The 22155-nt window shown below is 49.4% G+C and overlaps 13 protein-coding genes across 13 annotated transcripts; 7 read left to right on the forward strand and 6 right to left on the reverse strand.

Moving 5' to 3' along the window:
* Positions 1 to 36: 36 nt before the first annotated feature.
* Positions 37 to 2974, reverse strand: ASPWEDRAFT_120055 (putative UDP-glucose,sterol transferase; the record flags this gene model as incomplete). Its single annotated transcript, XM_040828966.1, has 6 exons — positions 37 to 248; positions 293 to 431; positions 481 to 994; positions 1042 to 2046; positions 2102 to 2765; positions 2815 to 2974. 6 exons carry the CDS (start codon positions 2972 to 2974, stop codon positions 37 to 39), a joined length of 2694 nt encoding a protein of 897 aa, XP_040684939.1.
* A 199-nt stretch (positions 2975 to 3173) lies between these two features.
* ASPWEDRAFT_187178 (uncharacterized protein) lies at positions 3174 to 5111 on the reverse strand (the record flags this gene model as incomplete). Its single annotated transcript, XM_040832170.1, has 6 exons — positions 3174 to 3388; positions 3433 to 3561; positions 3607 to 4043; positions 4090 to 4370; positions 4413 to 4630; positions 4676 to 5111. The coding sequence occupies 6 exons, from the start codon at positions 5109 to 5111 to the stop codon at positions 3174 to 3176; spliced, it is 1716 nt and encodes a 571-aa protein (XP_040684940.1).
* Positions 5112 to 5835: 724 nt separating this feature from the next.
* Positions 5836 to 6783, forward strand: ASPWEDRAFT_45227 (alpha/beta fold hydrolase). Its single transcript, XM_040836472.1, has one exon. The coding sequence runs from the start codon at positions 5867 to 5869 to the stop codon at positions 6674 to 6676; it is 810 nt and encodes a 269-aa protein (XP_040684941.1). The 5' UTR covers positions 5836 to 5866; the 3' UTR covers positions 6677 to 6783.
* On the reverse strand, positions 6720 to 7802 carry ASPWEDRAFT_176354 (uncharacterized protein; the record flags this gene model as incomplete). Its single annotated transcript, XM_040831492.1, has 2 exons — positions 6720 to 7615; positions 7661 to 7802. 2 exons carry the CDS (start codon positions 7800 to 7802, stop codon positions 6720 to 6722), a joined length of 1038 nt encoding a protein of 345 aa, XP_040684942.1.
* A 186-nt stretch (positions 7803 to 7988) lies between these two features.
* On the forward strand, positions 7989 to 10077 carry ASPWEDRAFT_54492 (Zn(II)2Cys6 transcription factor; the record flags this gene model as incomplete). Its single annotated transcript, XM_040838065.1, has 5 exons — positions 7989 to 8026; positions 8075 to 8203; positions 8249 to 8888; positions 8932 to 9432; positions 9481 to 10077. The coding sequence occupies 5 exons, from the start codon at positions 7989 to 7991 to the stop codon at positions 10075 to 10077; spliced, it is 1905 nt and encodes a 634-aa protein (XP_040684943.1).
* A 33-nt stretch (positions 10078 to 10110) lies between these two features.
* Positions 10111 to 11686, reverse strand: ASPWEDRAFT_72237 (uncharacterized protein; the record flags this gene model as incomplete). The annotated part of the gene is made up of 2 exons (XM_040839234.1): positions 11286 to 11686; positions 10111 to 11235 (listed from the first exon to the last, which is right to left on the reverse strand). The coding sequence occupies exons 1-2, from the start codon at positions 11646 to 11648 to the stop codon at positions 10111 to 10113; spliced, it is 1488 nt and encodes a 495-aa protein (XP_040684944.1). The 5' UTR covers positions 11649 to 11686.
* A 1062-nt stretch (positions 11687 to 12748) lies between these two features.
* ASPWEDRAFT_31927 (uncharacterized protein) lies at positions 12749 to 13384 on the forward strand (the record flags this gene model as incomplete). Its single annotated transcript, XM_040833594.1, has 1 exon — positions 12749 to 13384. The coding sequence occupies one exon, from the start codon at positions 12749 to 12751 to the stop codon at positions 13382 to 13384; it is 636 nt and encodes a 211-aa protein (XP_040684945.1).
* A 913-nt stretch (positions 13385 to 14297) lies between these two features.
* On the forward strand, positions 14298 to 14627 carry ASPWEDRAFT_31928 (uncharacterized protein; the record flags this gene model as incomplete). Its single annotated transcript, XM_040833595.1, has 1 exon — positions 14298 to 14627. One exon carries the CDS (start codon positions 14298 to 14300, stop codon positions 14625 to 14627), a length of 330 nt encoding a protein of 109 aa, XP_040684946.1.
* A 112-nt stretch (positions 14628 to 14739) lies between these two features.
* ASPWEDRAFT_72238 (HNH endonuclease signature motif containing protein) lies at positions 14740 to 16409 on the forward strand. Its single transcript, XM_040839235.1, has 2 exons — positions 14740 to 14948; positions 15016 to 16409. The coding sequence occupies exon 2, from the start codon at positions 15035 to 15037 to the stop codon at positions 16166 to 16168; it is 1134 nt and encodes a 377-aa protein (XP_040684947.1). The 5' UTR covers positions 14740 to 14948; positions 15016 to 15034; the 3' UTR covers positions 16169 to 16409.
* ASPWEDRAFT_45231 (type II 3-dehydroquinate dehydratase) lies at positions 16387 to 17375 on the forward strand. Its single transcript, XM_040836473.1, has 2 exons — positions 16387 to 17148; positions 17296 to 17375. The coding sequence occupies exon 1, from the start codon at positions 16599 to 16601 to the stop codon at positions 17037 to 17039; it is 441 nt and encodes a 146-aa protein (XP_040684948.1). The 5' UTR covers positions 16387 to 16598; the 3' UTR covers positions 17040 to 17148; positions 17296 to 17375.
* On the reverse strand, positions 17192 to 18292 carry ASPWEDRAFT_689518 (uncharacterized protein). The gene has a single exon (XM_040838997.1). The coding sequence runs from the start codon at positions 18097 to 18099 to the stop codon at positions 17344 to 17346; it is 756 nt and encodes a 251-aa protein (XP_040684949.1). The 5' UTR covers positions 18100 to 18292; the 3' UTR covers positions 17192 to 17343.
* Positions 18142 to 19506, reverse strand: ASPWEDRAFT_163175 (uncharacterized protein). The gene is made up of 2 exons (XM_040829842.1): positions 18748 to 19506; positions 18142 to 18701 (listed from the first exon to the last, which is right to left on the reverse strand). Exons 1-2 carry the CDS (start codon positions 19178 to 19180, stop codon positions 18310 to 18312), a joined length of 825 nt encoding a protein of 274 aa, XP_040684950.1. The 5' UTR covers positions 19181 to 19506; the 3' UTR covers positions 18142 to 18309.
* A 389-nt stretch (positions 19507 to 19895) lies between these two features.
* Positions 19896 to 20644, forward strand: ASPWEDRAFT_72241 (uncharacterized protein; the record flags this gene model as incomplete). Its single annotated transcript, XM_040839236.1, has 1 exon — positions 19896 to 20644. One exon carries the CDS (start codon positions 19896 to 19898, stop codon positions 20601 to 20603), a length of 708 nt encoding a protein of 235 aa, XP_040684951.1. The 3' UTR covers positions 20604 to 20644.
* Between the last annotated feature and the right edge of the window lie 1511 nt (positions 20645 to 22155).

The following is a 22155-nucleotide window of genomic DNA, read 5'->3' on the forward strand; positions in this document are numbered from 1 at the left end:
AGATGAGGTTATTATTATATACTATACGTGCATGCATTATGTATGTCCGTTCTTTGCATGCTTCGTCTGGAGAATCTCTCGCCATCGCTGAAACACCATCACCCGCTCTTCGTATGACGATTTGCACATTTCCTCGACACCCTGTGCCATGCGAGAGGAGAGGATGTCTTTCGTTTTGCTTTTCGACAGCGATCGTTGCAGGTTCTTGTGTAGTCCGTCCAGCGGATATCCAGCCAGTCCCCAGATGCCTATCTATTAGTATATCATCTTCATGGTATCAGGGAAGACATACCAGCTACAGGCTTGAGAATAACACCCCCAATGCCCTTCCCCACTCCCTTGAGTAAACCAGTTGCGCCGGACTTTTGCAGACCAAAGTGCGGCTGCGTGATAAGGCCCGTTATACCGTAGTAAAAGCCGTGTGTTAATTCCTAGAAACTATCAGCATCATCCGTTACATCTCAAGAGAGAAAGGAATACCCATCCCGCAGCCCTCAACCCCGTCTTCACCCCAATAACCTGCGGCGTCTTCTTCACCATCGCATCATTATACAATTTCGGGGCGTTATGAAACCCCTTGGACAAACTCAGCGTCACATCCGTCGGTAGCAGAATCAGCCAGTTGAGAATATGTTTCCCGCACTGGCCGACGTGGAAGCCGGTCTCGGTTAATACTTCGCGCGTCCGCGAGACCGGTTCGTGGGTTGTTGTTATTGTTAATCTGAGGCCGTCCTCGCCATCCGAGTCCATGCATGTCGAGTCTGTGTCTTTGGCTTCATGGGCCGTGCTTGATCGTCTGTGGCGGCGGATGTGTGGTCGGTGGAAGGGGCGGTGTTCGTGGGCGTGGCGGGTGGATGTGATCACGTCGCGCATGCCCCCCGGGACGTCGACAAGGCCGGTCACAAAGTCGGATATGGCGCCGTAGAGGACTTCTGCGCCGGCGGAGAGAGGGCCGCGGGGGTCGCGGGTGGTGTCGTATTCTTGCGAGCGATATCTAGTCTGTCAGTATCCAACATACATCGATGTAAAGGTGTGACATACAGAACAACATCACGAGTTTGCACCAGACCAGCTTCCACAAGAACGGTCGCAGCAAACATACTCAGCTTAATCCGCACATGTCGCACCCACCAAACCGCCGGCCTCGTCGGACAGATATCACACCGTAGCCGATCAATATCCAGATGCCGATGGAAGCTATCCACCGCATTCGCGATCCCCTTTTCCTCCTGCATCGCCTCGCCTATCTCCCTCGCTTTCTCCTTCGTAGAATCCTCCAGCGCAGCATTAATAGCATCAACCAACTTGTCCGTCGTCAACTCCTTATGCGGCACAGGCGTCGGCCCCGCCCCGGCCTTTGCAACAATCCCGCCCCAAAACGGCTGATCACCGAAAAACGGCACGATGACGGTTGGTAGGCACGCTTTTAGGCCTGCGGCGGTGGTGCCGGCGCCGCCGTGGTGCACGACGCAGGAGACGTGCTGGAAGAGCCAGTCGTGCGGGCAGTTGCCGATCATGAAGATGGAGTCGGGGACGTCGAGCTCGTCGCTGCCGAGGTTTCCCCAGCCTTTTGCGACGAGGGCGCGTTGGCCGGTGCGCTGGATGGCCTCGAAGACGGTGCGGGTGAGTTTTTTGGGATTGTCGACGACGATGGAGCCGAAGCCGACGTAGATTGGTGGTGGGCCGTCATTGAGAAACTGAGCCAGGTCGTCGGGGGGTGTATAGTCTGATGCAGCATCTAGGAAGCTGAATCCACATACATCGATCTTATCTGACCAGTCTTTTGGTTTGGGGAGGAGAGAGGGAGACCAGAGATACGTATACGGAATACCCAGTCGATGCACCAAGCTCGGTGCTCTCGCCGCATCCAACGGGTCCAGGCCGAGTTCTCGTTTCCGTAATTTGTTAATCAGATCGCCGAGACCCTCCCAGACCATCATTTCGACAATCGCGTACGAGGCAAAGTTTGCGACCGAGTGGGTGGCATTGTGTGGTTGGATGTTGGCGAGGGGATGGGGGAAGTCTTGTGTTGGGGACCAGGGCATTCTTATCATTACCATCATCAGTATCAATATAGAGGAAGTTGAGATGAGAGACTCACGTAAACATCATATTCAACGGAATCCCCATCTTCTCCGCACAACTGACATGCGCATAACTCGGCGGATTCGCAATGATGGCATCCGCCACAAACGGTCGTTGGCGATAATCCACCGTCTCGCTCCACGGATCCTCCGGAACATGATGCAGTCCTGTGCCATCGCCAGTCTCATAGCATGATCGCCAGCAGCCCGCGAAAATCGTCTTCATCTCGCGACGGCGTTTCTGGATCGCTCCACTCCGTATCGTGCTCATCCCAGGCAGTAACCCGGGATTCCGCACCATAAACGCCATCAACTCGGCTGGATCGCCGCCGATAGAGAAAAACTCGAGGCCATGGTCGCAGACAAAGTCCTTGAAGGCGAGATGGGTGGCGAGACGGACGCGATGGCCGTGTTTCTGGAGTGCCTGGCCGAGGGCGACGAAGGGTTGGATGTCGCCGCGGGAACCGATGACTTGGATGACGATGTTGAGGTTGAGGGGGCAGTGGGTGTCTTTCTGTTTTTGTTTTTCTCTTGCGCTTGCCTGGCTGGAGGAGGAGGAGATGAGGTCTTCGTGTTTCTTGCGATCGCGGTGGTGATGCGGGATGGCTTTGTGGATGCGCTCGAGGAGATTGGCGATGTTGGGGGTGTGTTCGCGGAATCTGATATCGAGACGGCCGTCACCTTCCTCTTTATTAGTATTTATGATGAAGACAGAAGATAGGAGAGATACCTTTGACACGCGCTCGTGTGTTCATCCCATCCTCCCAAAAGGTGGTGTCGCCGCGGCTTTCCTCATTGTCGGACAGATAGTCTCGAGGCCAGTCATTGCTGGTGATGGCCTGAGGCTGATCTTCCGACTGAGCTGGCTGAGTATCTGGATGAGATGTCATGATGATACCATGATGCTGGAAGAAGTGAAGATGGAAATTGGAGGCATTGGAGAAAATTTTGACGGCGTGGACGATGATGTCACTCGATAGCGGATCCGCGGATGATTTGCAGATCGACGTTAGTCCGATTCATATCCAAGGTTAAACATTTAAAATGAGGACAATAAATGTTAAATAGTATTGGATATATTCTGTATAGCTAATTGGCAAACCGAAAATCCAACCTCCTGCTCCCCTCGTCTGTCGTCGTCTGCAAATACTCCAACTTCTTCTCTTCGCTCATCGCATTCCAGATCTTATCGCGGCTGTTGTTCCTCCACGTGTAGTAGACTTTGGTCAAGAGATAGATGACGATGTTAGTCGAGCATAAAGCAACCAGGATACGATTTCCACGACGGTAGCGAGGGGCGTCATCTATGTCTGTTAGTAGTGAAGATATATGAAGGATAGTGACATACCAGCACGATATATATTCGATGCGATGATTCCAGACGTCTGCACAAACATGTTATACAACGCTGCAGAGACAGTTCTCGAGCGGACGGTATTCGAATTACGAGAGTTCCAGTTGACCTGGATGGGATGTGCTAAGGCTGTCAGTATACACCTCTATCAGAAGAAATAAAGCCCACCATTTGGATAACACAAAAGCAGCGTCATAACCACCCACGCCGACCAGCGATTCGTCGCTGTCAAATCAACCGTATTCAAGTATATCAAGAGCGGCAATGCCCAGATCTGGCCGATAACCGAGGTAAGGGTCAGATTCCCCCATACTTCAGACAGATACGTCAGGCCGAGCATCGTGCAGATGCCCAAGACCTTGGTGGGAATGGTGAGGAGATTTGATTTGAACGTGCCAAAGCCCATCTGCTTGAGGATGAGAGTGAGATACTGCTGGGGCGTGGTCATGGGGGTTTCAAAGGTGAGGCCGATGATGTACATGGGCCAGAGATCGTAGTCTCGCATGCTGCGCCAGAGCAGACGAGGCGTGATGGGCTGGCGATTGTGCATGCTGCCTTTGCTGGGATCGTCGCGGATGACCCGGTTGACGATGATTGTTTCTTCTCTGGTCTTGTTAGATTTGTAGATGGATAGATGTAGTGTAGACGCACCTTTCGCTAAACCAGCCCTTCTTTCCTCTTAGCCAGCCTGAAGTCTGCGTTGGCCCAGGAGGCATGAAGATAAAGGCCGACAGTCCGACGAGAAGAGTCAAAAGACCCTCGAAGAGAAAGAGATATCGCCATCCAGAATGGCCATTCAATCCGCGGAGATGCAGCAGTCCAAAGGCAATAAAGCTGGCCAGGATATCGGCAACTGACATGGCAGTCCAGAAAAAGCCCAGCCGAATGGAGAGTTCATGGTGTTTGTAAAAGTAGGATAGATAGAGGATGATCTTTCTTGTCAGCTTTGCCAGTTATAAGAGTAGAGTACTTACATCAGGAATAAAACCACCCTGCAGAATGGCCAACAGGGCACGGCAGACGAGAAACGAAGTCCGTCCAGAAAGAGCAAACTGCGCCATGGCGACGACAGACCAGAGCGTCATTTGCGATGGAATCCATCTGTCTGGTCCGATCCATTTGCTGACCAGCTGCGAGGGGAGTTCTGCGCAGAGAAACGACAGTTTGAAAACGGTGTTGCCAAGGTTGTAGTCTATACATATTAGTTTATACTCATATTCATATACAGATAACATACCATCTGTCGTCAATCCCAAATCATTCAAAAAGTTATCGGTCAACGCCTGGTTGAGATTCGCGCGATCCAACTCCAGCGCCATAAAAGCTATACACGCAAAGACCATAATGCGTAGATCGATCTTGCGGATGAGTTTATTCTCCTCTCCCCACGTCCATCGTGCCAACGGGTCAAACCGATGCAGATTCTCCCAGTCATCTCGCGGCTGGTACTGTTTGGCCGTTTCTGGATCGTCAAACACAGACGGCTGCGTTGCAACAGCAGTGGGATCATATTTCCTGGCTTTCTGAAACCAGAACCGTCGTTCTTCCGATGGTTCTCCCAGTGTGGGAATCTCACTGTCCGTGACGATGGGTGCCTTCTTTGGTGTTTCGAGATTAGCCAGGAGATTGGATGTTTCTCCCGGCTTGTTTTTTCTGGAGAATACAGTCGCCATCTTGCTTGAATATAGATATATTAGAATTACTCCGAGGAGAAACACAGCTGTTTATATGCTGCATACCCCTCATTCGACTGTAGATGGCATCATTTCGCCAAGTGATCAAAGCGAGGGATGCCGCATCGCGTGAGACACTACAAAATCACGTCTTCTGATTCTGTGTATATGCTCTAACTCGATAGATCTGTTATATTTAATACGACTTCCATAGGCTGGAGATAAGTGTTGGCATTATGTGATTTGAGGCGGCGATGATGCCTTGCGGGGGTAGTAGCACAGCATATAGAGTCGAGAATACTATTAATGATATCTATAAAGGATAGCCATGTTGATATTTCTGTTTATCCCTTCTTGTAGCTTACTCTATAGGATGAATTGATGCTAAGATATAGAAAGAGAATGCTATATCCAAATGACAGGATCTTCAACCAATTGGGTCGATGAATCGGGAGGCCATCCGTTTTTCGGGTTGGGCGCATTCTTTTTTCTTTTTCTTTTTCTTTTTCTCTTCAACAAACATTCCAACCATCCCCTTTTCACTCTGTTTATCATTGCAGAGAATGGATGGTAATATTGATGTAATCTGATTGGTTATATCATATTCACGGCCACTCGCCAACTTGCCGACCGCAAATCGTCGGTCTCTTTAATTTTGACCGAATGCTTGATAATCCTCTACTATTTAACTGTATTTAACTGCTTTTATCTTCATTACTTCAATAGCTCTTCAAAGAATATAGAATATCTATAAAATGACTCTCACATACGAGGATGTCCCCCTCCAAGTCAACGACGTCACTCTCTCCCTCTCCACCATCCACCACAACCTCACCAATGGCCAACCTCCCATCCTCTTCCTCCACGGCTTCGGCTCCTGCAAAGAAGATCTCGCCGATATAACCATCCACCCAGCCCTGCAGCACCGCGCATACATCGCCTTTGACGCCCCAGGCTGCGGCCACTCACACTGCTCCGACCTCTCCGCCGTCTCCATTCCATTCCTCGTCTCAACTGCAGAGGCCATCTTATCCTACTTTAAGATTGATAAATTCCACCTAATCGGCCACTCAATGGGTGGACTGACTGCGCTTCTCCTCGCTGATAAGCATCCCACCCGCGTGCTCAGCTTCATCGATATCAAGGGCAACCTCGCACCGGAAGACTGCTTCCTCAGTCGACAGATCTTCACCTTCCCGTCTGACCATCCAGATGAGTTTCTCGATGCGTTTATCCAGCGCACGCGGAGCGCAAAGTCATACGGTAGTGCGCTGTATGCGAGTACGATTCGCGCGAGGGTGCGCGCGGGAGCGGTGCGCGCGATCTTCGAGTCGATGGTGCACTTGTCGGATGAGGTTGATTTGCTGGGGATGTTTTTGAGACTACCTGGCAAGAAGATGTTTATGTATGGGGAGGAGAATGCAGGATTATCGTATTTGGGAAGGTTGAGGGGGGAGGGGGTGGAGTTGGCGGAGATTGAGGGGAGTGGGCATTTTCCGATGTATTCGAATCCGGTGGAGATGTATAGACGGATTGCGAGTTTCTTTGATAGATTTGATTTATAGATTAGATTATTACACAGTTGATAAAATAATATACAATGCTCAGTCAACATATTTGGAGAGGAATCTTTAGCGAAATACGCGACTTGAGCAGATCCTGATATCCAACCACTACTTTGAGGGCATAAACCCTCGCCACCAAACATGAAAAGAACGTCGGTGGATACGAATATCCATCTGGTAGAATGATCGGAATCTCAACAGACGCAGTATACACATCCCATCCGCACTCTGCATCCTTCCCAAGCTTCCACTCCGGCACTTCCGGCGACTCAAGCGCCAAACTCACCCGACACCAATTCTGGCGGGCATGCCAGGTTAAACAGTCCATTTGATCTGGATAGTCTGTCCATGGCTCTGAACCGAAGAATGTGATTGCGTTGAGGGTTGTGCGAATCGATGTGAGAGGTGGTGGGTTCGTGCCGATATAGTGTAGGTCAACAGCTAGAGTTGGGGTTGATTTGGACTGAAGATGAAGTGCACTTGGTTGTATAGCTTGAGCTGATAGAAAGCCGGATCTCCGGTGTAAAAGGCCTCCGTTGAGATGTTTCGTGCGTGAGAGACGATAGTGTCTGCTTTTATCCGGTGGTAGGAGAGGTGGGGATTCGTCTCTAGGGGAGATGATTTGAATTGGATGTGCCCACTCATGCTTTTCTTTTTCACTGTTTACGACTAGTCGAATGCAATATTCAATCGACACAATATCCGGTGACATATCTAGTCCATCTCTGCCGATACTCGGTGGAAGGAGGAGGTGGTGATTGTGGACTTGGGCATGGCTGCATTGATGATGGCAGACATGAGAAGGAAGTTGACGAGACACGGTGAATTCAAATGGGATTTTGTATGAGTCTGTATCGAAGGATGATAATTTGATGGGATGTTGGATGTTGAGGAATGTTTGAGATGCCGGAGTGGTGTCGGTATCAATGGTTGTTGCGCCTGATAGTCAGTATACATATACAACTATAGATGAGATATAGATACCTTGAAAAGAAAGAATCAATTCCGGCCTGATTGGCTGATTGGGAGTGAGGATAACATGTCCCTCAATGCGATCGTCTATACTGAAAGTCGACCCATTGAGGCAAAAGTCCACCGAGCAGATATTTCTGAATGGATTCTTCATTCTGCTAGTATCCTGCAATCTATTCTGAACAAATCATGTAGATATAAATAGGATACGACCGAAATAGATCGGCATAATGCCAACTCCCCGAAATAGGCTATATGCCTTTGCCACTCGGCAACCCGTCAAAATCCCGTCATCTGCACTTCTCGATTAACAACACAATAATCAAGGGAAATAATCATCATGCCGATTATGAAACGCCAAAAAAAGAAACCCGTCGCGTGAGTAATCCATGTAGTATCTGCATTAGATCAAGCTAACCATCCCAGCTGCCAGCGATGCCATATCCACAAGGTCAAATGCTCGGGCGAACGGCCCTGTGCCAAATGCCGGCTAGCCGGGTGTGAGAATGAGTGTTTATATGCCGTTCGTGATCGAAAGATCAAGGTTAACGAGAGGTATTCTCTATATGAAGTATATTAAATTATATACTTACAAAGTAGTTATCTGGACCAACTCCTGGCCGAAAATGAACGCCTCAAAGCAGGAGTGTCCCAAGACCACCGCCGCTCCATCCCCGACTCCCACGATGCATTCCAAGACACGCTCTCTCGATCCTCTCAATCCCAGGAAATCGAAGTCCAGAATCCTCTTCTCGGCGATCGGGCCTGGTTCCATCCATATGATCCGTCCAGCCCGCCCATCTTCATCGGCGAGGCAGCCTGTACGGCATTCGCCACTCGCCTGCGCCAGTTTCTCACGGGCGATCCGGATACGGTGCATGTGCCGCGGACGCAGTATACGCCGGAGTCAGCGTTGAATGATGGCCGCATTTCATGGCCGAGTCTGTCGCAGGCGAGACTGCTGGTCCGGATGGCGTTTAACCAGATCAGTCGGGTGTATCATCTGGTGTTGCAGCGGGCGACGCTAGACGAGCTGGACGAGGTGTATAGGACGTCTAATTTTGATGATTCTGCGCTGACGTGTAAATACTTTGCGCTCTTTGCGTTGGGCGAGGTTTATTCTGCTGCCAGATCGGGTGATCACGTCCCAGGGACGGCGTACTATGTGCGAGCGATGCATTTGATTCCGATTCTCCCAGAACGACCGGGGATGATTCATATCGAGAGTTTACTCCTGCTGGTATGTCCATCCATCTATACAGAATCATCATATTGACAGACAGTCCCTCTTCTCCTACTTCCTCAACCGCCGCCACTCAGCCTACATCCTCATCGGCAACGCCATGCGACTCGGCCTCACTCTCGGCCTCAACCACAACATCCCAGTCCACCAATACATCGACCCGATTCAGCGCCAACACCGCGTCCGAATCTGGTGGGCTATCTACATCTTCGACCGCATGTTCAGCTCGAAAATCGGATACGCGCCCCAGATTTCAGACGAGGAAATCCATGTCGACATGCCGGCTGACGTCGCCTATGCCGGGGAGGACCAGTTAACGGATACACCGTATTTGATTGCGAGTATTAATCTGGCCAAGATAGCCGGGCAGATTATTGAAAAGGTGTATAGTCGGAAGAGGCAGCGGGAGGGATTTTTGCAGCGCGAGCAGAGGCTGTTGATTGCGTTGCAGCGGTGGATGCAGGAGTTGCCGGGGCATGTGCGGTTGAGGGGGGAGGGGAGTGCGAAGCATATTGTTTCGTTGCATTTGCAGTTTAATCAGGTTTGTATATCTCTATCTATCTGTATATACAGATGCTAAGCTAGATAGTGCCTCATCCTCGCTACTCGCCCTGTGCTGCTGCACGCCCTCGTCCAACTCGGCAGAAATAAACGAACACGACAAGACATCCCCCAGGCAGTCGTAACACTCAGCGAAGCCTGCATCCATGCAGCCCGGCACTCACACACCCTCATCGTCGACGAATGGATCTCCGGCTCGCTCCCCATGTACGGCTACTTCTACGCGCACTATCTCTTCTCCTCCGCCCTGGTCCTGGTGATATCCAGCCAACTCACTTCAATCGGGGCCCAAACCGACATTGAAAGTCTAGAAACCGCACTTGAAATCCTGCGCAGAATGAGCGATTACGGGAATCTATCCGCGATGGAATTCTACGAGAACTTGGAACGGGTGCGGTTGGCGCTGCAGAATGAGGGTGAGAAAGAGAATGTTGCTCTTCCTGTTGTGTCCGAGGCGAATATCCCGCCTATGCCCGTTGGAGATGCTGGATACACGACGGAAATGGCATTCTTGGAGCCGACGATGCAGGATTTCCTGACGCAGGATGATATGGAGTTGCTCAATCCGGGGGAAATGGCGATTGGGGAGGGTTTAGATGGATGGCCTGTTTTGTGGACTTCTTAATACACTTATTTGGAGTTATATAGTAATAGTATACTAAGATACAGTACTGTTGGACGTCTGAATCAACACCCTCCTATAGCTCGTCAACGGATGATATCCATTATCCGTGACTTCAAGAATCAAATGCAGCAACCAGCAGCCAGACGGGTTATCTCCCTTTCCATTACAGCTATCCTCCTCTTCGGGAATGGCGACTTTTACCTTTCCACCCTTGGAATTGGTAATGTTCAACTGCGGGACTTGGCCGTTGACGTTCCAATCATTCGATCCAGGCTCGCGATACTGGAACCAGTTGAAGGTGAGCTTATCACCGTCTGGATCTGTCGTACTCGTGGCATCCAGGGTGAGCGTTGATCCAGCAAGTACAGTAATGTTCATCGGAGCGATTTCCGCACTCCCATTGATGGAAATGACAGGATGGTGGTTTGCCCTGCTGGTGTTGGCTGGAAGAGACCACTGCATGCGCGCCGCAAAGTCATTCTGGAACGCATCTCTCCATCGCCAGATCGTCGCCAGATTCGAGATGAACGTGCCATTATTCCTCCCGACAACGCGATCCGCCGCGTCGGCGTAGTGGTTGAAGTTGAGAATCTCAGACGGGTTGACTTTCATATATCGGCCTCCCCACGATCCGTAATCCGGGTGTTCGGATACACCCAGCCCATTCTGAATCAGATACAGAAAAGTAGGCGTGCCCCCTTCCATGGTATACTGGAAATCAGGATAAGCGACATTGCCATATGGCCCGACGCGGATGTTCTTGCGCAGCCATTCGTGCGTCACCTTGGATGAGTCCGGGCCTCCTTTATCTTCACCGTAGTAGTCCTCGCCGGAGACGCCAATCCAGGTCGCAAGACCGTACTGGTTCCAGCCATGCGTGGACGCAATGTAGAAGATATCAGGCCACTGTTGACGAATCCATGCACCGGTGTCATCTTGGTCGGAGATAGCGTACACTCTAATCTTGGACCGTAGAGCAGCAGCTTCAGAAGACGAGAAAGAATGTTCAATCTTATACAACACCTGCGCGAGGACGTTTGTGCCGCCCCACGCGAGAACCCAGAGAGGCTGACTGGAGGGTGCTTGGATGCGTTCGAGGAGGAGTTTTCCGCCCTCGCTGAGGGTGATGTTCTTTCCTACTTCTTTCATTCCGTAGGTCTATAATCATTAATAAGTCAAGTCATACTCATGTGGAGAGATGGGTGTACCTCCGCCCCCTTCCTCAGCAAACTCCGAATATGATCACCAGACGGATATGGCGAGTCAAGCGGTGTATGCCGATTCAGATTCTCCGTGACATTTCCATACGCGTTGATAACAGTCAACATATCCTCGGGATGAACTGCATCTCGGAGCCAGGTAGACGTGACAGCCACGATACCCTCCGTCTGAAACTGGTTCGCATAGAGAAGATATCTGGTCAGAGACTCCTGATCATCGGGTTCATTGGAAATGTCAGACAGAATGAATGTGCGGGGTTTATCCGGGATGGGAAGGAAAGAGGAACGATTGAAGGCGAGGACTTGGACTGTGAGCGTCCACAGGAGGGTGAGAGGGATTAACCACGCCATTTTGCTGTCTTTCTTACTGTTTGCTTCTCTAAAATTAGGATTGAGGGAGTTTATATACGCCCGCTGTTGGAAGAAAAGAAAGGCAACGTCATTGCAGAAACCCACATGGCATACTGTGGGGAAATGCGGAGAAGAAAACCGGCCGAATTCCGTGTCCGAAATACGAAATTCACTCATTCGTTTCCAGAAAAACACAGACTAGCTTGCCGAGCCGAGATGCTGATTGGTTCATGTTGGAAGTGCACTCTTGGCAGGCCAGAAAAGGAAGTCATAGCCTGATTAGGCAGTCATAGCCACTCTTGCCGGATGGGAGGGTACATGGTCATCGTCTAAGATGCCGATTAAGATGCCGATTTCGCTTGGTGCATGCGGGATATTTGAATAGACGGGTAGGGTGTTCCGCTGTTTTGATTAGTTGGGGTGTTATATCCCTCTATAGAATAGTCTATTATAACAGGTCCAGATGATTACTCAGGTTGACTGATGGTCAATCATATCCATTGATGATCGATCAGAAGGAGCTGAGCTAGTTACTAGATATGCTCGCACACAGCTTGTGACACAGACAATGCCATAGGTCACACAACATTCCAGTTGTCAAAGTTACACTTATACTTGAGTCTGGTTGCCTGTGATATAACAAGGGATTGGCTTGGTTTTAAGGAGTAGTCAGAAGTCTAATTTTAGGGCTGTATGGATATTATCAACACTATTGTTGCAACAGCATATACCATGTACTACTATGGTACACCGGATGACATTCTATGTTGATATAAATGCCAACTCATTTTGTCTATGTACCACTCTGATGTCATTACGAATCTTCATCTGAGTTATTATGTAAACTCTGGTAGACAGCGTAGGAGTCTGACCATGACACAACGGGCCTTGGAGTTGCACAAAATACCTTGTATAACTGTATAGCATATTTTATCTCGATTAACCGTCGTTGACAACAAGTAGTATGCAAATAGCTATATTCAGAAATGAACAGCAGCAAGGCGTCGTACTCCAAGATATGACATGTATAAAGGTCATCAAGAACTCATATACCGAAGAAGTCCTGTATTCAACCCGGCATAGCCAACATTACAGTCAATATGAACACCGTCACCCTCCGCACCTCCAACTCCCCCCACTCCTTTCCCATCCACAAAGACCTCCTCAAAAAATGCAAACCCATCAACGCAGCCTTTGAAAAGTCCTTCCAAGAAGGCCAAAAAGGGGTATATACGTGTTCCGACACTTGCGACGGCACCCTCTCCTGCTTCATCGAATGGGCATATCAAGGGGACTACTCGATCGAATCCTCAGATACATCTACAGAAGGTCACGATAACCCCCTCCTAACACATATTGAAATCTACATCTTCAGCGACATCTACAACGTTCCATCCCTCAAACAGCTTGCATTCAACAAATTGCAAACATCCCTCGCAGACACCGGAAAGCCAGACGACAAACCAACACAACAAGCCATCATGGCCTTAATTCATACGGCCTTTACTCGTATCTCACCATACGACGATATCCTCGACTGGCTGGCTCAGTATGCAGCATACTGCGTTGATAGACTGCAGCAGCAGCCATCGTTTCAGGATCTGCTTGAGGACCATCCTGCCCTTGCGTCGCGGATGATGCACTGGTTGAATCCGGCGACTGCGCCGTGGGATAATCGCGAGGAGAGGTGTGTGCCGCAGACTTCGTTGACAGACGGGTATTGTTATTATTGGTGATGATGGCATTGAAATGTATATATGCGGAGTGGGTGAGATAAATTGATCATCTATATACTTGTTCCGCCATAAGTCCGCTCGGATGTTCCGAATCCATAACCAATAAAACTGTTATAGTAATGACAACATGATATTATCAGTAGATAAACCCAGCCAATTGGGCAGCTGAGGAAGATCCTCATTTCCTGGTAGCAATGTCATCCGCCTTAACTCTGCATCCAAATCACCTTAAAAACCGCCTACCCAGAACAAAACAACCACTAGACATCTTTTCATCAATATATTCTCATCCTAATCTAGTATGTCCCCTAAAATCGCCATCATCGGCGGCGGTCCCTCCGGTCTCACTCTCGCCACTCTCTTCGATAAAAAAGGCATCGACTACATCTCTACGAACGCAGTCCAGAGCAAGTCCCTCCACGGGGCGGCTGTCTCGACCTGCATCCTGGCAGTGGACAGCGTGCCTTGAAAGAAGCAGGACTATTCCAGGCGTTCAAGGAGAATTCACGGGATGGAGAGGCTATCATCCACCGCGTATATGACCACTTGGGCAAGCAGGTGTTTTAGTTCGGGAAGGGAAGAGATCCCCCTGAGATTGATCGGTGGGCGTTGAGGGATGTGTTGCTGCGTGGTGTTGACAAGGAGAGAGTGTGTTGGAGGAAGGATGTTGAGAGGGCTGAGCGTGATGATGCTGGTGATGTTGTTTTGTACTTTGGCGATGGAAGTGCAGCGTCTGGGTTTCAGCTGGTTGTTGGGGCTGATGGGACGTTTAGCAAGATTCGACCATTGGTATACACCATGTATTCATGATATATTCATACTAACTGAATAGGTGACGACTGCTACACCTGTATACTCCACGAAACTATACCTCACCACTAAAATCTTCTCCTCCAACCCCTTCTATCCTAAAATGGAATCCCTCGCCGGACAAGGCTCAATGATCATCATGGGCAAAGGTCGCCACATGTTCAACTCCCGTCAAGGCGACGGCCACTACCGCATCGACGTCGGCATTGACGGGCCCGAAGACTTTGCCAGCAGTGGGATAGTAGCTTCATCAGATCATGACGCCGTCAAGAAATACCTCCTCCAAGATGACTCGTTTGGATCATTATCTACAGCACCAATATCTGGGTGTCTATTCCGTGGAATCGGCAGAATTATTGCAATGCTACGTCATTCGTACCCAGTTACTCGGCGGTACCAATATTACATCCATGTATTGTTATACAAGGCATAATTGGTGGATCCTGCGGGGTTTAGCGTGAGAGACCCACTATGGCGGTATTATTTACATGGTTATGTATCCAGTTCTGCATTTTGATTTTCCTAGTAAAATATATGCGAGACTGGAAGATTTTACTAGAATCCAAAACAGTAACACTTTTCCATCATACAGCAACACATAAACAGACATTTAATCCAGAAGAACCTGTGCGAGGCCCTCGCTTAGGCCGCACAATAAAAGCCCTCGCCTAGCATAATGAAATAAACCCCTGCGCAAGAAGTCTGTCAGAACAGCATCTCGCCATTTTCGTTCCACCGACCTGACTCTTCTAAGGTGCATATCAGCCCACATCCTAGCTAGATTGCCTTACTGCATGTGGTCAATTGCTGATTGAATTTAGAGCAAACCTCTCATTCATCATGGACCAAAGACTTTCCCTAAGCCCTTGTTCGGACCTGAGCGATGCTCCCTCGGATATCACGATATCCGTACACATGCCGCTGAGCATGCAGGAAAAACTCGATCTCTACCAACCATCTACGCCAGACGATGACGCAGTAAAGGTTCTGCGCGAAACATTCCGCTACCTGCCCGCTGATGGCAGGGTTAACCTTGTCAGCGACGTCACGGGCTGTGAAACCGATACGCACCTAAAACAGCTTGCGGAAAGCATCGTCTCCGGCATTCTCGTCCCTCTCAAGGCGATGGGAAAGAAAGCGCAAATCACACCGTCACCAAGATCAAATGCGCAGGAAGCCGTGGATAGCACGAGTATCGCAATGACGGACCCCATCGTCCGCGAGCAGCAGAGACTGCGCAGAGAATGTCTGCAACGAGAGGGCAACAGATGTGCTGTCTCCGGCGTCTACAACGCCGAGCATATGGCGACTGCACCAAGTAACGTGATCACGGCAAATCTTGAGGCTGCGCATGTCATCCCCTTTGCATTGGGGATCTTCAAGAACGAGAACGAGCGCCAGCGAATCGCCACAATTTGGACTTACCTTCATCGATACTTTCCCTGTTTGCTGTCTCGTATAGGCTTTGATTATGAGAGTTTGAATAAGGTCGAAAACGTTATGATGCTCGAAAAGTTGCTACATGGGGAGTTTGGGGCCTTTAATTGGACCTTAGAGGCTACCGAGACTGTGAACTATTACACAATCAAAACCTTTCCCCGCCTCCCTACGATCTTGCAGTTCCACCTGCCAGCGAACAGAAGCATACAGCTAAAATCTCACGACGGTCGCTGGCCTCTGCCAGATCCTTCCCTGCTCGCGGTGCACGCCGCCATCGCTAACATCCTCAATGCGACTGGTCGCGGGGAAGAGATAGATCGGATCCTCCGCGATTACGGCGAATCTGGCGGTTTATCGGCGGACGGACGCACTGATGTCTCTCAGTTGCTCTCTGTGAGCGACCTCGCTGTGCTGGCGTCCTCGTGGAAGCCAAACATTGACCTGTCCCCCTTGAAATCGAGGTCAAGCCCGACAATGAAGCACCCGAACAAAGGCGACACATTCCATTATAACGTGCAAGAAAAAGAGAACTAGATTCTCAGTATTGTGGCGCGAGATAGCCGTGTTTCCGGGAGCTTTTGGTTTCATTGCACCGCCAAAGTTGTGCATTGTTTAGAATTAGATATCAGGCTTTTTTACATATTACTAGTGCTGGAGCATGTGGCCTTGATCTCATATGTGGCACGGCACTATTATCATTGACTAGTATCCGGTTTGGTCAGAACTGAAATGTAGAGTATAGCTCAATTGAAGCCAAGGCGAAAATCATCACAAGATCTATGAAATGACACAGTATGGATAAGTGTAGTACCAAAACTATACTCTATATACATAGAACCTACGTAAGTTTATTTGGTCGGTCTTGTTCTTAACCGATGGTTCAAAACTTAGCCGATCCGTTCTATAACAACTATCAACATCAACATCAACATCAACACAATCAAATCATTACGATATCTACAGAATGTCCATCCTCCTCCTCAACGGCCCCAACCTCAACCTCCTCGGCACCCGCGAGCCACACATCTACGGCTCCACCACCCTCGCCGACGTCGAAGCCGCCGCAAAACACCAAGCATCCAGCCTCAACGTCTCCCTGGACGCCTTCCAATCCAACCACGAAGGCGAGCTAATCGAGCGCATTCACGCAGCACGCGGCAATGTCGATGTCATCGTGATCAATCCCGCCGCATACACGCACACCAGCGTTGCCCTCCGCGATGCGCTTCTCGGGGTCAGTATCCCGTTCATCGAGATCCATATCACGAATACGCATACGAGAGAGCCGTTCCGGCATCATAGCTATCTGACAGATAAGGCGATGGCGTTTGTGATGGGGTTTGGGGTGAGGGGGTATGAGTATGCGATTGATCATGCGGCGAGGTTTATTGCTGAAAGGAAGTGATGTGTAACTGATGGTATTTAATATTCAACGCTTTGGGGAGAATCATTCTAGTTTTGTAGTGGTCATAAACGGTCGATGTAGACTTTTTATAGACGCAGTGTGCTTGCAGCTGCAAGGGAGATCAGCGGTGAATATCAACCACCATAGGTGGTCATCGGGAGTAGAGGACCATGGATTTGAGGAATAAGACGAAATGAATCAGTGCTATTGATCCTGGTAATCATTTGTTCTATCAAAAGTAGATGAAAGCACTCACAGTAAAACCAAAAATATTAATCTATAGTATAAACGCCAGTATCTATAGCTAGCACATGCCAGCCACCTTGAGAATCCCCTCCGTAAACGCCTTCACATCCGGCGTCTTAATCGGCAGTCGATGGCCCTCATTCCACTCCACCAGCACCGCACTCCCCTCATCTGCAAAGTCATGCATCAACTGCCGATGCAATTCAATCCCCGGATCCCTCAATCCATGAACATGCAGCGTCGGCGTCCTCAACCGATCGTCGAAATGCCCTGAATCCACCCCCATCGTAGGCACTTCCCCCGGCGCGTCAAAGTAGCCGTTATACAGCGTCCGCTTGCTCAGCGCATACGGCAACGCCCGACCAGCGAGGATGATGCCAAACTCGAAATGCACTCCGGCAAACCCAGCGAGAGTGGGATCTGCGTCTCGTCGAAATTGGTTCTCGAGGAGAATGCTCATGGCCATTTTGGCGCCTTGGCTGAAGCCCAGGACGGCGGTGTATTTTCCGGTTCCTGCGTCGGTTGCCATGGCTGTTTGCAAGGTGGACTCAAGTTGGGTGATTATGGTTTCGTTGCTGGTGCCAGGTTGGTACCATTGGCGGCAGGAATCAAGGCCCATGGAGCCGTAGAATGGTTGGAGATCTGGCGCCATGGTAGCGGGGAATGGCGCTTGCACGAACACGAGGCGGAAGTACGGGGATAGAGCAGCGGCGAGACGCTGTGTTTGGATGCGGAAGATCTCGGCGGATGAGCCCCCACCGTGAAGGCAGAGGATGCGAGGTTTATCGAGGGTGTCTGGAGATGCAATGGGCATTGTGTGGATGATTGAGAAAAGAAATTATCTTACATCCGGATGGTTCGGTGGACGTACAGGTTTAAATATGTTGATGATCCTTGTCAGCAAGTCAGCCCGATGATGCCCGAGTGATATGCATGTCAGCATATTCCTTTTCGGTGATTATCATTACTATTACGATTAATTAATTTGGCTTCCGTCGCTTCCGCCAGTCTATATACACTCTTCTCACGGCTTGACTTGATCGACTCCCCGTCCACGATGCGACACATACTCCACAAACCACTTGGGCAACAGCCACGTCGTATACTTGACTGTCCCCGCCCTTCCTCCCCTCCACACCTGCCCGGTTTGTCCACCCAGCACGTCCTCAACCAGATTGCGCGCAGTGATATCTCGCTCTTCAAACTGTGCATGAACGCCAGTTACATGATTGGCGATGGCATCCCCAGCTGATTTGTACTGCGAGTTGGACGGAAGCGCAAAGGTCGGTTTGGAGTAGATTTGGGATCGGACTTCGCCAACCATGCCTGTGACGACGCGCACACCGAGCGGCTCGAGTTCGATCCGGAGTGTTTCCGACATACTGGTTTGGGCGGCTTTCGAGCTGTGGTAGATTCCTTGTTCCGTTAGCTAGGCTTGTACTATATACAAGGTAGAGCATACCCTGCCATGCCAGTGGGATTACACCCGCAACCGAGCAGATATTCAGAACAACACCCTTGGCCTCGATCAACAGCGGAGCAAAAGCCTGCGTAACACCCAACATCCCCCAGATATTCGTATCGTAGATCTTCTTGGCCTCGTCAATCGGCACATCCAGCAGCGGCATCAAGAACGGGACACCAGCGTTGTTCACCAGTATATCCAGCTTGCCGCCCGTCCGCTCCTTCACCACCTCCATGCACTTGGCGATTGATTCTGGCGATGTCACCTCCAGAGTGAGAATCTCGATCCCGTCTCTCGCTAGGTCACCGGCTTTGGCGGGATTGCGAAGTGTGGCGAATACATGGCAGTTTCGTTCGTGAAAGGCGAGGGCCAGAGCTGCGCCGATTCCACCCTCGCTGCAGCCGGTGATGAGGACGGTCTTTTTTGCCATGTTTGCTGGTGGTTCCGGTGTGGAAGGTGTTGGGGTCTGGGGATGTTGGAGGAAGGACAGTTGTTGGGCTGGGAGTGCCGAGTTAAATACATGTGAATGGAGTCTGGATGCGCGTGGATGCAGCTGCAGCGAAACTATTGACCTGGGCGTTCTGCAGTGGGGATCGATTGCATTTGCTCTCTTCCATTAACTCACTGTAGTCAATATTGGTAGGTGATATTAAGATATTAACCCATATTAACCACTTATGAGAGTGTTACACCATCAAACTTCTATTTAATGCCGTATATATTGTCATGGATGTAGCTGGGATAATTAATCGACTGAGTCAACATTTGTCAGTTGGCATGATATGTCACATTGATCGACGACCTAAGAATAACTACCTGCTTCTCAGGAGAAACCTTCATGCAGACCAAGTCAATGGCACAGCTGCTGTTGAGGGCAAAAGAAACCATTGCCATTGCATTCAGCCACTGTCAATTGGCCAATCTAGCGTTCAATATATGTCGCCCCGCAAATCAATGACTTCCTCGCGGCCTTGTGTTTAGCTCTACCTCTGTGGGAGAATTAAGCAATACGTTGGCACGTTTTCAACTGCAAAGTATCTTCCAGTCGCCACAGTCCGGGCACTTCGTCCGTTATTCTGTGTATTGGTGGACAGGTTTCCACCTTTGTTAGTCTTGACCGTCAATTATACGAAAGCATTGGAATTATGCGCAACCATCTCGACCAATGTAACGTCATGCTATCTTTAGGATTGAATGGTATCTACCCAGATATCTTCCAAAGAGACCCGGTGCAGGATATCGTCAAACTGCAAACCATGCTGTTTGCTATGCAATACTCGTGTGCGAAATGTTGGATAGATTGTGGCGCGTCGTGCAGGGCTCGTTCAAGTCAGCTGGGAAGCCGGATCGAGCTCAACTATCATCATTGTGGCCAACGGGCTTTGGGATCTTCTAGTGACAGCCATTGCCAGGCGATGAATATTACTACCGAGAGGGGGTTGCAAAGTCTAGGGGACAGCATAATATCATTGTGGAATGAGGGGCTGCCAGTTCTGTTCTGGGGTCATCATCCCATACCGATGTGTGTAAGGTATACGCCTCTGGTTTTACCACCATATCAATTCAAAAAGGCCAGGCACTTACAGGAACTCAAAAAGCCTCCCAAGGCAATCGTCGAGACAGCGGCGGATAAACCCGAGACGCCTCTCGGGTTGTGGACATTTGTTGGATACCAAGGCTCAAAATGCGGTTTGAATGAAGTCTCAGTGGAGGACAGAGCAGCAGAGGACAGCAGAATGCAACAGTTATTGAACCACAGTCTGAATTATATCAGCTCACGACTACTCCTAATGACTTACAGCAGGAACCAGACAAGCAAGCCAGCTTCCCTGACAATCTTGCCGGGCAGCTGATGGAGTGTTACTAGAATCATTCCACAAATTCCAGATAAAATTGATGGTACAAGTCAACACACACATATTGGGAGAAATTGAATGTGCACTTAGAGTACCTGATGGGTATCGTATGAGCGAAAAGAGGCAAGACGATGGTCGGGAATTCTCGGGAAGAGTGTATCACTGCAGCTGGTTGAGATGACCACCAAGGACTTTGATGGCCAGGAAAAGTAGCGGACAGTGTATCTGCCATAGAGCAATGCCTGACTACCGTAGACTGCAACAGTTTCTGAGGTACGATTAATGTATGAAATAACTGTACTCATAGAGGGATGCTATATCTCTATGTTGTGGCATAGAAGGGGACAAGCACATAACCACAAGACCATTAAGGTACCAACCGGAGATAGCACAACAGCTAGAATAAGCAAAGCTTCTAAGTAATAGTGTGGAAAATATATACGAAGCAATGACTATAAGTTTTATAAACATGCAAGGGTGAGGATATTCAGACATGGAATGTGGCTCTCTGATTGGCTGGGTGGGAATTGCGGGCGGATCTGGCTGGTCAATCCACGGTGGAAGATGGCACTGAGCTTGTGGATATTCTGGGCAACACCTGCCATCAACATAGGCCCAATTGAGCTATTCTTGGTTCTCAAAGACGATTTGTATATTCCTCATCTGCTTTTACCAAGAAATAGCATATTTATCCTGTGTTCGGTGCGTCGTAGTACAATTAGTCATACACCCATCTGATAGACGATGCTGCTATCGGTTAAAATAATACCTATCCAAGTAGTGGACTGTTAGATTCATTGGATTCAATATTAAGCTATATTACTCGTCATAATAACGATGTCAGATTGTGATGAAGCATAAGAACTAAGAAGGATTTATGTCCGAACAACACGAGGAATATATAAATCGGCTATTTTCACCCACTTACTCCGACTAGTATTATTTATAATCTGCATTTATCGCACCCGCTAAATACCCATCTATTGTTTAATTAATCCAAGACAATAAGTCATAATAGAAATTGATCAAGGACACGTCTGTTTCAGGAGCATTAAGCAACCGACAAGCCTTTGCTAGACCGGCTGCGCGTGTCATTCATGCCGATCTTTTCCCCTCACGTCGAGTCCCCTGATTCGAGTGGGGATGTCTTTGTTTGTCGCTGGCATGATTTAAAACCGACAAATGCCGGCCAAAACAGGTTTTCTCCTCTTTTGCTCCCCAGATCATGTCATGATTTCTCTTCCCCAGGCCAGTGCTGGTATCTTCACGGTATCAGATCCAGTCTAGCCATCTCGGTTGACTTCAAGGTACTGAGTTTTTATTCCCGCACGGTTCCGTTCCTGTCGCTGATCATCAATGGTTCATTCGCAGGTTCATCCATGAATCGCCAAACCTTCGACCCTTCGCCTTTTTGACATTCGGTTGCTAGGATAGCACCCTCTTGACGGCAGTACACAGTCGCTGGGTGCACCATGCCAGAAGACGCTTCTGGCGAAAATGGGGGATTGCCGACAACCGAGGTTCCCGTGCAGGATAGAGGGAGTACGGC

This window comes from Aspergillus wentii (genome assembly GCF_001890725.1).
Source record: "Aspergillus wentii DTO 134E9 unplaced genomic scaffold ASPWEscaffold_8, whole genome shotgun sequence".
NCBI classification, from domain to species: Eukaryota; Fungi; Ascomycota; class Eurotiomycetes; order Eurotiales; family Aspergillaceae; genus Aspergillus; species Aspergillus wentii.

Excerpts from the sequence above, each read along its gene's own strand:
- ASPWEDRAFT_45227 (XM_040836472.1), top strand. The coding sequence starts at position 5,867 with ATGACTCTCACATACGAGGATGTCCCCCTCCAAGTCAACGACGTCACT.
- ASPWEDRAFT_689518 (XM_040838997.1), bottom strand. The coding sequence starts at position 18,099 with ATGCCCATTGCATCTCCAGACACCCTCGATAAACCTCGCATCCTCTGC.
- ASPWEDRAFT_163175 (XM_040829842.1), bottom strand. The coding sequence starts at position 19,180 with ATGGCAAAAAAGACCGTCCTCATCACCGGCTGCAGCGAGGGTGGAATC. Across the intron at positions 18,702-18,747 it reads AATCCCACTGGCATGGCAGG|GAATCTACCACAGCTCGAAA; the intron begins GTATGCTCTACC and ends TAACGGAACAAG.
- ASPWEDRAFT_72238 (XM_040839235.1), top strand. The coding sequence starts at position 15,035 with ATGGACCAAAGACTTTCCCTAAGCCCTTGTTCGGACCTGAGCGATGCT.
- ASPWEDRAFT_45231 (XM_040836473.1), top strand. The coding sequence starts at position 16,599 with ATGTCCATCCTCCTCCTCAACGGCCCCAACCTCAACCTCCTCGGCACC.